This window comes from Siniperca chuatsi, linkage group LG17 (assembly GCF_020085105.1).
Source record: "Siniperca chuatsi isolate FFG_IHB_CAS linkage group LG17, ASM2008510v1, whole genome shotgun sequence".
Classification (NCBI taxonomy): Eukaryota; Metazoa; Chordata; class Actinopteri; order Centrarchiformes; family Sinipercidae; genus Siniperca; species Siniperca chuatsi.
The window spans coordinates 27,683,685-27,699,653 of record NC_058058.1 but is presented as its reverse complement, the minus strand read 5'-3'; the positions used below and the strand labels follow the sequence as shown (position 1 = coordinate 27,699,653).

The window sequence follows — 15,969 nt, the reverse complement described above, 5'->3', positions numbered from 1 at the left end:
AGATATTTGTCATTTCCTTTGTTACCTAAAATGAAGGAGGTTCATTTTAAAACAATTTACGATATTTACCCATGCAGTGAATTCTAAGAGTAAGGTTTAATTTGAATAGTAATGTATGTACATTTTGTCAAAAGGATATTGTATCTCAGGAACATCTTTTCTACACCTGTAATATTGTTAAGCTTTTTTGAGACAGAATGCATGAGTGGTTACCCCTTAAGCAGCAATTTTTAAAGGTTACCCTGGATGTATTAGGAACACCAAATGTACTGTACAAATTATTGCCATAAAAATATTATACATACATTTTTTTTTCACTTTCACAGATTTAATTTTTTTAACCCACATCAGTCCTGATCATAACAATTAAATATTCATTCATTTTCAGGATTTTAACCCTTTAATTGCCAATGTGTTTACATGATGCTACTGTAAATTTTTATGATAAAAACACAAAAAAATTAAATATTTTCCATATACTAAATGCAAACTGGACTTTTTTAGGGGGGATTATCACAGCCTGGGATATGTCATTGATCAACAACAAAATAGATTTTTATGCATTATTATTTTTTGTGCAGTGCCAGATTTAAAAAAAAACTCACCCTCAGTGCATTAGGGAACAAAAAATGTACCTATCAAATTATTGCCATAAAAATGTTATACATTAATATTTTTTTCCACTTTCAATGAGTTATTTTTTTTAACCCACATCAGTCCTGATCATAACAATTAAATATTCATTCATTTTCAGGATTTTAACCCTTTAATTGCCAATGTGTTTACATGATGCTACTGTAAATTTTTATGATAAAAACCCAAAAAATGAAATATGTTCCATATACTAAATGCAAACTGGGTTTTTTTAGGGGGGATTATCACAGCCTGGGATATGTCAATGATTAACAACAACATTGGTTTTTATGCATTATTATTTTTTGTGCAGTGTGACATTTAAAGCAAAATTCACACCTAAAAGTATGGAGGACAAAACATGTCCGTATCAAATAACTGCCATAAAAATATTATATATTAAAAAAAATTCCACTTTCACTGATTAAATTTTTTTAACCCACATCAGTCCTAATCATAACAATTAAATATTCATTCATTTTCAGGATTTTAACCCTTTAATTGCCAATGTGTTTACATGATGCTACTGTAAATGTTTATGATAAAAACAAAAAAATTAAATATGTTCCATATACTAAATGCAAACTGGATTTTTTTTTAGGGGGGATTATCACAGCCTGGGATATGTCAATGATTAACAACAAAATAGATTTTTATGAATCTTTTTTTTTTTGTGCCGTCCTAGATGTAAAAAAACACTCACACTCAAATGCATAGAGGACAAATGTCCGTGTCAAAAAACTGCCATAAAAATGTTATATATAAATATTTTTTTCCACTTTCAATTAGTTTATTTTTTTTAACCCACATCAGTCCTGATCATAACAATTAAATATTCATTCATTTTCAGGATTTTAACCCTGTAATTGTCAATTTGTTTACATGATGCCACTGTTGTTGTTTATGAGAAAAACGCAAGAAATGAAATATGCTCCATATACTGAATGCAAACTGGATTTTTTGGGGGGGGTTATCACAGCCTGGGACATGTCAATGATTAACAACAACATTGATTTTTATACATTATTATTTTTTGTGCAGTGTTAGATTTTAAAAAAACAAACAACTCACACTCAGTGCATTAGAGGACAAAAAAAAAAATGTTTTCCTTTTACTGAGTCCTTCTTAGTTTCCTCATGCTCCTCCTCGCTTTTGGATTGCATGACTGCATCCATAACTTCCTGCACTGTGAAAGATCTTTTCTCCATCTTGCCAGGTATGAAATTAATATCCCCTCAAGCTTGATATACTTATAGTTGCATAAACTCACTGATGGTCTCAAAAACAAAGCCAGCATTTGTTTTGATTTTACCCACAGCTGCATCTTTGAAGCGCTGCAAGATGCCCCATGTTTTTATTACTTGAAGGAGTGCATGTGTGGGTGTGTATGTGCCTCTGTGTAGGTGTGTGTTGCAAGCATATAAGAAGAAATTATAGAGGGAATTTGCACTTCTATATCAAAGTCAAGCTCACGTTTTATCTCTGTACAGCAAAGACACATGAAACAGAGCGAATGAAAACAAATGCCATGAGAACCATTTGCTCTTGGCTCATGAGGTCATGCACCCCTGTAGTACAAATCACACACACACACACATGCGCACGCACACACATATGCACAAACACAAACACACGCACACACACACACACACACACACACACACACACACACACACATCTTCAAAGAGCGAAATTCTAACTTCTGCGATTTGTCATTTCTATCTCTCAATGATGACATAGCTGGATACACACACACACAGACACACACACACACACACACTTTTTTTTTTTTTTTACACACACCACTCTCTGACATCCATATCAACAAACAAACATCATTTCAATTTCAAACATTTCCTTTTTTGGTGCCATTATACAACAATAGCGCCCCCACAGGACACGCAGAAAATACCATGTATTTTCCCCATAGGCCATATATAGGGAAAATGGCTCAATATGGTGGAAAATAGTAAAAACTATAAATTTGGAGCCAGGACTCCGTAATGAAAGCCTGATATCACAGAATGCATGGTTTTATGTTGTAACCTCCGTGGGATCAAAAATCGCAGTTTTAATGGGTTTTAATCATACCGTTATCGCACCTAATACACCCAGTATAACAGTTTTCCTTTACCGTGTATTATTGACTATGTTATAGGATCTGAGGTTGAAATTTCAAAATAAAATAAAAAACCTCACACCTTTGCCAAATTTTATGCCATATGCATTAACACAGTCAAAATTGTCAAAAAAAAAAATGACAATGTAGAAAAATGGTCTAAGGATGCATAAGGGTTACTTGCAAAGAATGTAATACCTGTCTTTGAATATCGTATGGTTAAGTTTGGTGCTTTTATGCAAAACAAAGATGTTGAAATTTTGTGTAATTATATTTTGATTATGGGTACATTTTATAACCGTAAATGTAGATTTTTTTTAAATTACTCCAACTTTTGTTGCATTTAAAAATTATTTGAAAATGTTCTTTAAATCCATTAAAAAATGGAAAAGAGTGCAATAAGACTATCTACCCCCTTATAGTAAAGTTAAGTTGATTTTTATTTTTACTTTTATTATTATTCATTTATTTATTTATTTTTCTTTTGTCCTTGTTAATTTGCTGCTTGGTGGACTTGGTTAAGTGGACTTGGTGGCTTGGTTAAGTGTGTTTAACAATGATAATGCCTATTTTGTTACTTGAAGATGTCTACTAAAGTTTTCTGTCAGCTCGGCCTGCAGCAAGGCTCAATATTGTACCAGTCCTCCCCACTGCCACTGCGCCACTGACTGCTATTTCTCCCACTAGTTCTACTACTTCTACCGCCACCAACATCTACCATTATTGCTATAACTGTCACTACTCCTCTTACTGTTGTTTCTCAATTACACCTACTACTATTACTAATACTTTTACAAATACTGCAACTACTAATACTACTAATGCTAATACTTGTGCACAGCATCTAACAACCAGTGTTGTAGTTTTGATGGCTCACCTCGGTGAAGCTGAAAAAGAGTCCGATCCCTCCTACGAAGTGGAGAGCCTCTCCAGCATTTTCCTGGATCTTATCTGCACAGGGCAAACAGGAGTGGTTGGGGAAACAAGCCTGCAGGAGAATAAGAAACACAACACTTAGACAGAAAAATCAAGCAAATGCTTCTGACAGCAGGGTTAGAAGCTTTTATGATTTCAAAATGAATTTTACTGTTATTCATCAAATTATTAAATCCTAACAACTGAGAATCCATTAGTTTATTTTAACATACAGAAATGTAACATGGGGCAGGAAACATTTCATGATGACTGATCCAAACTCACAGCGTCACAGGTGAGGTTGGGATCCACCTGTTTGAAGCCACAGCAGTTGAGGCTCTTCTCCACATCCCTCTGAGTGCTCTGAGAGTTATTCCAGCCCACCTCCAACAGGTGATCCTGCAGCATAAAGACAGGAGCAACATGAAGAATTACTGATCATTTGACAGCATTTTCGCATTTAGGGGTCATGTGTAAATTACTGAATCAGTTACAGCATTTTGACGTGTTTATTCCACACTGCAATACTGTAAGTGTTTAAAAGATATAGCACAAGAGGTTCTAATTTAGTTTTGTTTTTTGCCAAAACATTAGGGAAGTGGCAGAATATGAGTTGCGTCGTTCATGCAGCCTTTGGTAAAGTGTCTTCAATTGCCATTTTCAACTTTTGTCTTTCAACTACAAAACTGACATGTACCTTCCAGTAGCAAAGGGCTTTATATCATTGTCAAATCATATTCAAGTTTATGTCTATTTTTCATTCAATCTATACAAAATATAGGTGATTGAGGGGACAAAAAACTGACAAATATCAGACAAAATGTAAAAGCATGATGTCAAAAACATAAAAAATGTAAAGTGTATGGCTGCATTACAGCAGAGTGACACATTTTTGGTCCTACTTTTAGGACTAGGAGTATAAGCATTTTATCACTTACTTAACTTAGGAAATCACTCCTATCTGTGCTAATATTTAGGAGAGCTCCAGAGGAGTCCTAACATGTTAGGAGCTGTAGGAGATGGCATTCAGGCAGAAACAATCCATGGGAGGAGACATGACTTGGAGGACAATGAGCTTATTAATTGGCACTATTTAGCAGAGTTTCAGGAGCAGGACCACACCTCAATCACACCACTCCCGGCATTCCCTGCTTTCCGTAATCCAAAAGCCGTCCACAAAGTGAGTGAGTCCAGCAAACCCCTACACAGTCTCTTCCTTGCCCACCTCCCTCAGCAGAAAAGAGAGAAAGGAATTCAAGAATAGTGCATCACCGCCGCCGCTGCAGTTCTCTGACTCCATTGCCTCTGAGGACAACTCCAGTCCCCACCATCGTCTCGACCACTACGGCCTCACAACACGTAGCCGGTCGCAGCGTTACCACGCTCCAGCAAGGTCCCCCTAACGACCAGCCTTCTTTAATAAATACTGTACAAAAACAGTAAAAGATAAAGGAATAGTTTTTCACAAAACAGACAACAAAGCAAAACTTTCCAACACTCTCATGTCAGCCTGTCATGCCCACAGTTTCGTCAACACAGTGCCCTTCTGGGTGACATCATCACGCACACCCCAACAAGACACTGTGACGCCAGCGCCCATATTAAAGGGACAGTTCACCTCTATCCTTCAGCTCAAGACAGCAGAATGGGTAGCAACAATGAATAATGGGAGTCATCACCAACCACCTCTCATCATTCTAGCGCCCCCTGCCGCCATCCTTCCAGCAACCACAGAAGCCAACCTTAGCAGGGGAATCTGGCACCGGGATGCCAGCGCCCCCTGCCGCCTACTTCCAGCAATCAGCAGCAAGCCTTAGCAGGGGAACCTAGCAACCTTCAAGCAACTGCAGCAGCTTGCTTTAGCTGGGGCTCCTGGCATCGCCCCCAGCGGTCCACTTTCAGCAAACACAGCAGCTGGCTTTAGTCGGGGCATTCAACGCCAAGGTGCCAGAGCCCCCTGCCGCCCACTTCCAGCAACTGCTGCAGCTACAGTAACTCTAGCTAGGGCTTCTGGCACCAGGATGCCAGGATCTTCTGTCTCCCAGTCCCTGCAGCTCTCGTCAGCCGGTGCCCAGCTTTCCTCCACAGCCCACACAGCACCTAGTTCCTTCCATACAAACTCTTCCTATCTCTTCTATCACCCGTCCTTCTCCAGTTCCCTCCAGTCTATGCCAACAGATCATAGACATACACAGATCTTGCTCTCCTCATCATGCCTTCCCTTCGTCAACCACCTACTGACAGATTCCTCAAAGGACACAAAGGGTGTCTCTACCTGAAAGGGAGAACACCCACCCGTTCCAGAGAACACCCACAGAGTTCGCTTATACTTTCTATCTCTTCAGAGACATATTTCTTCACAATTTCCCACCCACCGGCAGAAAATGGACAATTACATGGTCATCATCCTTAATCTGGCCTCCGTTTTGGAGGCAATGGTTCTACCATATCACATCCGCTCTGCCTCTGAAGCTTCAGCCCATCTTCAGCAGGCCAAAGAGGACACATGCCGGGGCACACTTGACAATGAAATTTACTGCATCCTCGCCACCTGTGCAGCCCTACCATGCTCAACATGTGGTGCCCCGTCTCACCCAGCCTCTTCCTGCTCTATCCCCGCCCACACTCAGCCAGTAGAATGGCCCCAGGGCTCGCAAGTGAATGCCAGGTCACTTCCTCCACTGTCTTTGAAATCTATCCCTTAATAGCCAAAGCTACTCCCTGGGTCCACGAATGGTCCCGCAAGTCCATCCTGGCATACTTCGACAACCTCGCAGACTTTAGCTTCTCTAAACTCCTAAATGGTAGCCCGGGTCTGGCCTCCAGCCATCCTCAGATAACTTCACTTCTCAGAGGACTTCTTTGTCAAGACCCAGCGCAAATCTTCACAGCCTTCATCTTAGCGCAGACTTGCTGTCTGCATCCACACCATCCACAGTATACCCCATATTGCTCAAAGTGTAGAAGCCATGTTCTTGCTTGCTTTTTCGGTTTCCTGAGACACTCCAGATTCCCCACCTCGCTTCGCTTCGACCCAAGCCATCACACCTGCATTTCCGACTCGTCTAATTTTTCAGGTAAAACCATGGTATTTACATAAAGTGAACAAAAACCAATCAATCCAGTCAGCTTACACCAAGTTCAATCACTGAATCCTTTCAAGACCCTTCCAAACTTCTTGCAATTCTGGAAAATCCCAGCATAACCATGATAGATTATAAAAAAATTTAAATACTAGTCATAGTGATAAACTACTCTTATAGCTTTTTACTCACAAAGCTTTTATTGCACTTTCAGTAACACCGGTGGGGGGGTTGGCTATTAAATCACTGTCAGCAACGATGGCATTGCTCATTGGGCCAACCCTATGTACATCATTATGGGTTATGGTTAGCATTAATGTATCTCGGCATAGGTTAAAAAAAAAAGAAGGAAAAAAGGACACAACCAAGATTTTGCATGACCAACAGGTGCTTGGTTAAGTGGACTTGGTGGCTTGCTGGATCTTCTTAACATGCTAAATGCTAAAATACTCATGGTGGATCCTCCAGTGGCGACTTCTACGTTCCACATTCATTTAGGAACTTCTACCTTCAGTGAGCTGTGTGAGGCCTTTCTGCGGTTTTTGATAATCCCAAATGTGACTGCAGAGCGCTTTTTCATCTTGTTTTCAAATGTTTGAAAACTTTAAGGAGTGCAGTGGAACAGAGAGGCTGAGTGGACTGATTATTATGCTTTGAGAATGAACAAGCAGAGAAGTTGAACCTAGAGCAGATTGTGGAGGACTTTGCGGTGCTCAAGGCTCACAGAATGACGTTCAGACAAGATGAGCAGGCTACAACAACAAACTCACTGTGATGGTTCCAACTCTCTCCAGAGGAGAACATCGATGTTGCTAGGCAACGTGTGCAGCTCTCTTTTTGCTGTAATATGTGTGTTTGTGGCTGCAGCCGCTGTGGAGTTTTTATTGTTTATACATCTTTGTGTTGGTTGCCTTGTGATGCTTTACTGTGCTGTTAAAGTGGCAGGTTGTTTCATTTCTGTAGCCTAATAATGCTTGTTGTATTTGAGTAAAAAATCTTTAAAGTTACAGTACTTTTACTTGAGAAAAATATTATAGTAGTCTTTCCAACCCTGGTCACTTTATGTACAGTAGGCCTGATCTCATTATTTGCTAATCATAGGATTAGAAAGGTGACACTTTTCTGTCTTATTTCTGGTTGCAGAAGCAGGGGAGTGCTCTCTGGGTCATCACAGCTTTAAACAGTGCCCACAAATCACTTCTACTTCATTACTGACACCACAAACACAAGCAAATCTACTTCCTGAGAAGGGAAGATGATATTCATCACTGCCGATGAGCTGTGCTAAATTAGTGGTAAAAGGTCGTGCTCCCTGAGGGTTCTGAGGTTTTTGTCTGTGTTTTACTATTCACATAAATGTCTTCAAATGGTGACTTCCGGTTAATGCATCACTGTTCCTCTGAGACAACAATCAAAAGGAGAGGAAAAATGTCCCGTGGTTGCTTGTACCATGGTAAATAGCATTAGTCTGGGATGTTTAATAATTCCAGGAATTAAGTCTTTTCATTTCTTTTGCTGCAGCCACTTCCTCTGATCCTGCCTTGTCCTCTACCATGATTTCCTACACGGCCCAGAATGCCTTTAAACAGCTCCAAGAAAACATCACGTCCAGGCAGCTAACAATAACAAACACTGCCAGTAAAAGTTTATGCCAGGCTTCCATAGATCCTGCAGTGGCCTTTGCATGTGATGGATGTACCAGTGACGACCACCTGAACAAAAATATTTGGCAAAAACGATGTGGTCACATGATATTCTCTGAATTTTCTGAAGTTGAGGAGGGTTGCTTAAATGCACCATTAAACAAGTAACTTGCGTGCAATTTTGTGGGACACACTGGTTGTGTAATTTCCGGCAAATAAGTGACACATTTGAAACTGTGGAATGGAACAGGTCTTCTTTGAGGAGGAAGATAAGGATTAAGACCCACTGAACGCAGAACTATGGGAAACACAGTTCACCCCGATTAATTTTTCTATGGGACACAAGTAAATTGCCCCTCAAAGCATTGTGGGATAGCAGGTGATGCTTGACTGACCAGTGAAAACAGGGAGTGATCAAAAGTTGGAAATGTTCAAATCTGTGTAAAAGAGGGCATAATTCTCCTATAATCTCTGTAGTCATTTGCCAAAAAGCTGATGAATAAAAATTGATGTGTCATAAAGTTTAATCTAGACAAGCTTTTATTTTCTGGGCTCTTTTGTATGACCCTTGCCTTCAAAATTTCAGATACAAACGAAAATGTGTTACTGTGCACAAAGTCCCGTAAACTGTTGGAGAAACTTGTGGGTCTCTCATTTATGCAATGTTTCCTAACTGGCATGCTACTTGCTAGCTTGTGCGTGTTGATATGCCTACAGTGACAAACGAGATTCCCGGCAAATGCGTGTTAATACTGAACATAAAGCAAATTCTAGAGGTGGCATGATTGCAAATATAGTCAAATATAGACAAATTTGCCCTAGGTGGCACAAATTGAGGTGAGGAGGTGGAAAATGTTTCAGGTGCAAACATTTGCACCTATCCTGGTGAGTATTGATAGCTGGCTTACAGCTAACACATTGCTCTTGTTTGCAGTGTTGGTATGCTGGTTGAGGCCAATAAACATTGACTGCAAAAACAATTTAGTGACTAAAATTGTGTGGCCAAATAATGTGAAGATTCACTTTGTGTTCAGTCTAAACACACATTTATAGCTGCATTATATTGTGGTCTGTTAAAGCTACTGCAGGTGTAGCCATTTTCTTTTTCCTAGTACAAAACAGTTGCTCATGTTTGCTATTTATCAATGCACATACATAAACACACATTATTAAACAAGAAAATGGACCCAGAATGACTGCCAGTCCTTGTTTTTAACAGTGTTTAGGATGGATTTTCCAACTAAAAGCTGCTTTAAAGGAGAAACTAAAGATTTTCATCTTACCTGTTGCTCTCTGTTGATGGCCAAACAGGCACTGGAAACAGAGAACTGCACAATAAACACCATGAATAGGATGATCATGTACTGAGCTTCACTGTCAAAGAACAACAACAAATACAGACATTGTACATAGTACGCATACTGTAATCCTGTTTACAGCCAGTGTTACTAAACCACTGCAAATAAACTTGACACTGTACATTAGTAGAATCAAATCTGTAGTTTGTGAGGCTGGAAATAGAGCTGTGTCTCTGCATAGCTGACTACAGTGTGAAATACAATGCCGCTCTGGATCTTATTGCCTATGCATACATGAATGGAAAATGGATTTTCCAAAACATTGAGGTGAAGAGAGCATACTGTGGTAGGAAAATAAATGCTTGTGGCTCATAAACATGACATGCAAATTCATTACCAAGGTCCACAAAAGACAATTCAGACACATATATCTATAGTGTTCATGTATAATATATATTAATATTCTATACTCTTTTTAGAATTTTTGTGTTTCTAACTCCAAATATTAAAATATTTTTATTCATTTTTCACAACATCAATCAGCAAACAAACATTGAACGCCAAATATGTCTGGTGGCACAACTATCAGAACATACTGTAAGCAAAAACAAAAAAACAAAAATTCTGAGTTAATAGTTAAATAGATTTTATACATTATAATTAACATTTGTAAATAGTAAATACAGTCATACAGTCAATCAATACAGGACTGATTTGTACTTAAACTTATATATATAAATATATAAACTTGTATAAAGTTTTCTTGGATTACAGTGGACTTTTGAAATACAGGCAGCAAAAGTAAAGAACTGAAACCATGATCAGCGCTCATGACCACAATATAGCTAACTGTGAATAAGCCTGCACTTTTACAGGTTTGGGCTTAAGAAACAGTTCATGCACTTATTCTCTTTCTTTCCAAAAGTGAGAAGAGATGATCAATATCATTCTCATATGTGTGTGTGTGTGTGTGTGTGTTAAGTACAGAGCTGGAGTCAGGATGCGGTAAGCTTTGTTTAACATAAAGACGGGAAACAGTATTCTCACCCCACTCTCAGAAAGAAAGCAAATCAGCAAAGAAAGCAAAAAGTGTCAACTATTCCTTTAAGGGTTTGTTGCTCTGACCCTAGCTCCAGATACATTTAAAGTCAGCTTTGAGGAACTCAAAACTCCAGGCTTGTGTTAAATCATCAACAATCAAAACAAGCTAACTTAGTTATCCAGAGAACAAATCCCTGGCCACATTCTAATCAGTGATGTCACGGTGGGTGTTTTGTCATTTACAGCTGAAGGAAAACACCTGCTGGGACATTTAGTTTGCAACCAAACAAAAATGCAACCTGTTTGTGAAGCTAGAACCCATAAAAGAACAGCAGCAGTGGTTTTCTATATAATTATTTGATGAATTCCTTTTTTAAATACTGATCCAGTTCAACCACATGACATTTTCTGGGTGGTAATCATGTCAAAAATATGATTTATTATCATTCTATATAAGTTGTAAAACAAATAGCAGTGATAACAGCCATAGTATGAACAGGAAGGATACGAAGAAGAGCAGGACCTGGTGATGCTTCATGGCCCCGATGAGGCCGGCCAGGGCCACAAAGAAGAGGAAGACGCCCACACCAATGATGCCTCCCACCACCTGGAAACTGGAGACCAGACCGAACCACTTCCCCCATGCTGCAATGCCAATCATCAGCAGGCTCACCATCTGCAGGATAGACACAGACTGAGTCTCAATGCTATTATTGTGTAACAGAGCCACATATGATTTGTAATAGGGGCAGCATGGCTCAGGAGGTAAAGTGAGCAAAAATCTGAACCCCTAACCGCTCGTGATGAGCATGTGATGGCTGTCGAGGTAGTGTCCAGCAAACGATGTGGGCTTTGTAGATAATTGGTGGACTTTCTGGGGAAGACCTGGTCTCAGCCGTCCGTAATGCCAGAGCAGCCTACTAATCATCATTAATAGATAGACTGACTGCTTTTCTTCCATCAACCTTCTTCAACAAACTTCAACAATTTCTTCATCTAAGCCATCTCTTAGACCCCATCCCAACTAGGCTGCTTAAGGAAGTTTCACCCTTAGGTAAATGGTAAATGCTTCAGTTAGCACTTCTTTACTAGATATGATCAATCTGTCTTTATATAACAAGCTCGATAACCGCTACTACAATTATTTATTATTATTATTTGTTGTCTGCCGCTTCGGCTCATCTTCCCGGGAGCTGGAATGAGCTGGAAACACGAAACTTAGCCCAATAACTGGAAATGATGTGCATGTGCTTCCACAGAAAAATGAGCCCAATTGGCCAAATGGTGGCGCTGTAATTAAGTTACAAAAATGCAATTTTGAACAGGCCACGCCCCTCACACCGGAAGTCCGAATGACTTGAAATTTCTCTCACAAGTTCAGCTCAATATGCGCTACAAAAAAGCCTCTAAAGTCCACCTAACTAGATTTTTTGCCATTTTGAATTTTTTTGAAAGAGGTGTCAAAGAGGTGTCAACATTTTTCTTTCAAACCACCTCAACTCTTCTCTCTACAGTAGAGAGAAGAGTTGAGGTGGTGCTACAAGGGCAAAAAAAATGTGCATGGCATAACACGAATCAGACTATGAATCTGTTTGTTTTCTTCATTCTACTTGTGAAAATGCAAAAAAGGGAGATTTCACTGCTTTTTTCCCATCTAGGCCACATTTGACTAGGTCCAGATCAAAAGCTGTAAACGGTCAGTGTTGGCTTGAACCACAGAATATTTATTATTAGTCTTATTATTATTATTAACATCAATATTCCTATCATTATTATTACTCTTATTATTTTATTAATATTAATATTACCATTACATTATTATTATTTTAAAATTCTATGTAGAATTTTGTAGAATTTGCGTTGTGCTACAGTATGCTCTCTTACCTCCTGCTCTCTCTCTCTCTCTCTCTCTCTCTCTCTCTCTCTCTCTCTCTCTCTCTCTCTCTCTCTCTCTCTCTCAACCCAACATGCCAGTGGCAGCTGGCCGCCCACCCTGAGTCGGGTTGTACTCGAGGTTTCTGCCTCTTAAAAGGGAGTTTTTCCTTGACACTGTCGCCAAGTGCTTGCTCTTGGTGGGAATTGTTGGGTCTAAATAATATTATAATGAGTACGGCCTAGACCTGCTCTAAAAGAAAAGTGCAATGAGATGAATTGGCGCTATATAAATTGAATGGAATTGAATTGAACAAAAGTGGATATAAAGTAAAAAAGCTAAAATAAGTGTAAAGTACAAAAATGGATTTAGAGGTTGATAAGTATGTACGGTATAATACAATGTAATAATATAAGTAATAAGTAATAGTGCAATAATGAGTACTGTCAAGTTAAGTGTAGCAGATTAACCAGATTATTAGACAGTGGATATTGCACAGCAGTAATGTGTATATAATCCTTGCAATAATTTTAAGATTTTAATATCAAATGAAAATATTAGTTGCAGGCAGCTTAAACTAAAACAATTCAACCATTCTAAAATCTGTAAGGATGAAACCCTATCAGGAAGACAAATGGCTGGATCAGCTTAATCTCCTATATGAACTCTGTCCTAGGTTTAAATGGAGCTTTATTGTGATGTCTTATAACGCTGTGTGTGTGGACATTGCCCACCAACAGTCTGAGTGAGTCAGGAGCACACAGCCAAGACAAAACATATTGTATATACATTTTGGTAGGCAGATCTGTTATTTAAAACCATAAAAATAATAACGTGTCCCTCAAAATCTCTTCAACCTACATACAGTGTGACAACATTAAATATAATTCATAGTGGAAATAGTATTCAGATCCTTTACTAAATAAAAAATAGCAACACTATAATGTGAAAATATTTCTTTACTAGTAAAATTCCTGCATTTAAGTTAAAAGTACAGAAGCATTATCAGTAAAATATACTTAAAATATCAAAAGTAAAAGTGTTCATTTTATCTTATATCATACTCATATATTTTTTACATTGGATTATTATTACTGATGCATTCATTTATAACAATGCAAACGAATGCATTATATTATTTGTACATAAAATCCTATTCTGCAAAGTAACTAGTAACTAGCTGCCAGACAAATGTAGTGAAAAAGTACAATATTTCCCTCTGAAATGTAGTGGAGTAGAAGTATACAATAGCATAAAATAGCCTTCAGTTAGGCTTAAGACTTTCCTCTGTGATAAAGCTTATAGTTAGGGATGGCTTGGGTGAATCCTGAACCATCCCTTAGCTATGCTGCTATAGGCCTAGACTGCTGATCTAGGATCTGTGGTTGTGGGCCACCTGCTGCCCCCGTGTTCCTGTTCGGCAACTGCTGCTACAGTTGTTGTTATTGGCTCTGTTACTAATATTGACATTATTTTTCCTATAGCTGTCATTCCTATTATTACTAATTTATTAATATTAACACTACAAGTACAATTCTACTATTTAAAAAAAACCTAACACAGCAGCGGCGGATGGCCGCCCACCATTGAGTCTGGTTCTGTCCAAGTTTTCTGCCTCTTAAAGGAAGTTTTTTCTTGCCACTGTCGCCAAGTGCTTGCTCATGGTGGGATTTGTTGGGTCTCTGTAATTAATATTATAAAGAGTACGGTCTAGATCTGCTCTATAGGAAAAGTGCAATGAGATAACTTCTGTTATGAATTTGGCGCTATATAAATAAAATAAAATAAAATAAAATAAAATGGAAATACTTAAGTATTAGTACCTCAAAGTACAGTAATTAGTTGCTTGATTTAAGTAACTAAAAGGAGGTTCAAAACACCCCCTCTGTTATTATTTACTATCATAAACACAGACAGTAACATGTACGTTTTTTCCCTAAAATACACATCCATGTATAAAGGTTTACACCATCTTTGTATAATTGTATGATTATTAAGCCTTGCATCAGGTCACTGACCACGGCTTCATATTGAACTTAATGGATAGGTTTACATTTTTCAAGTCTATCTTAAACCAATACTCACATGCCAATATGCACATTGAAATAGTTATTGTTGGCTATAATCATTCCTCCTATATATCCCTTGCTAAAGCAATATTAATGTGAGAGAAGGGGGACAAAATCTACAGTCCACATCCTGTGCAAAAACACATTCTTAAGTTCAGTTGAAGCTAATAGTTACACAAATTAAGTGGGTATCTTCCAAAGTTACAGTCTTTTTAGTACAGAATCCCTTCTTTGTGTTTCCCAGACCATGGGCGGATCTCTTCACTGCCAGTATGGATAGGAGGAGTAATACTCACAGCGACCAATAACTCTTTCAATGTTCATATGAAAGTATTGTTTTAAGATACATTTGATGTGAACCTATCCTTTAACATGGTACTACAGGAATTAAGTATTGGACTTTCATGAAGTTGGTACAGATAGATTAAAAAATGATCAAAATTGAAGTAGCAGAGGCCAAGATATCAAACTGTTAAAAAAATATTAATTTGTAGTCCTGCAATCAGCGATAACACGGATGACATCATTATGACATCATCAATTATTTTCTCAGATTTAAAATGTCCTTAACACCAACCAACAGAAAACATTATACAACTCTGTAGACCTAAAATCAACCAAAACCTTGTTGGAACCTGTAGGGGTCATACACACACCTAGTTCAAGTTGAGAAACCAGCGATGATAAGAGCTATCAGAGGTTGCAGGCAAAGCTTAAACAGTCAGAACGTCCTCTGTAATGCCATCAAATGCGATGGAGATAAATAACAGTTAAAGCTTTAAAGGCTTGACTTTGCAAATGTTTCCTCTTTTAAAAGAAACCAGGCTCTTTTTTAAAATGTATTATTTCTTATTTGTTTTATAATGAACATCTGATCCTGGTACCACAGTGAATAATTGATTAAGTAGTGTCTGACCTCATCAGTGTGTTGTTTACAGCGGGACATTTCCTACAGTGTATTTACACGATCACATGATGGATAAAACACTGTGTCTTTTGATAAAACCGGCAGTATAATGATCCATATGGTAAATTCTGCTGTGGATACTCACAACATAGAGGATGTTGAGCGCGCAAAGGGAGTGTTTGGAGCAGGTGAATCCAGCGCAGCCCATCTTGGTCAATAAATAAATAGGCTACAATAAATCCTTAAAACAAGCGTTTAAATAAATATTTCGGCTCCAGAAATAAAATCCAGACAAACAAAACCCAGCTGAGGCAGTAATTCCGCTTCCCCGCTGTGATCTGTGGTCGCTCAGCAGTAGTTCTAACCTGGAAAGAACGGATCTTGATGC

The 15,969-nt window shown here is 38.4% G+C and overlaps 1 protein-coding gene and 1 long non-coding RNA gene across 3 annotated transcripts in view; one reads left to right on the top strand and one right to left on the bottom strand.

Annotated features, from left to right (window-relative positions):
• The window catches only part of LOC122863783, a 24,073-nt gene extending 15,159 nt beyond the window's left edge, over window positions 1–8,914 (top strand). Inside the window, exon 2 of one of the 2 annotated variants that reach the window (XR_006375086.1) lies at window positions 7,894–8,914. This is a non-coding gene — a long non-coding RNA (uncharacterized LOC122863783). Of the gene's footprint in view, window positions 1–4,644 lie in introns of both variants that reach the window. The other variant, XR_006375085.1, reaches the window with a different exon arrangement.
• tspan13b (tetraspanin 13b) overlaps window positions 1–15,969 on the bottom strand; it is a 21,143-nt gene extending 5,174 nt beyond the window's left edge. Inside the window, exons 1-5 of the mRNA XM_044170496.1 lie at window positions 15,727–15,969; window positions 11,241–11,408; window positions 9,677–9,757; window positions 3,953–4,066; window positions 3,630–3,740 (exon numbers count right to left, since the gene is read on the bottom strand). Coding sequence (XP_044026431.1) covers window positions 3,630–3,740; window positions 3,953–4,066; window positions 9,677–9,757; window positions 11,241–11,408; window positions 15,727–15,789 — 537 coding nt within the window. The 5' untranslated portion in view covers window positions 15,790–15,969. The remainder of the gene's footprint in view (window positions 1–3,629; window positions 3,741–3,952; window positions 4,067–9,676; window positions 9,758–11,240; window positions 11,409–15,726) is intronic.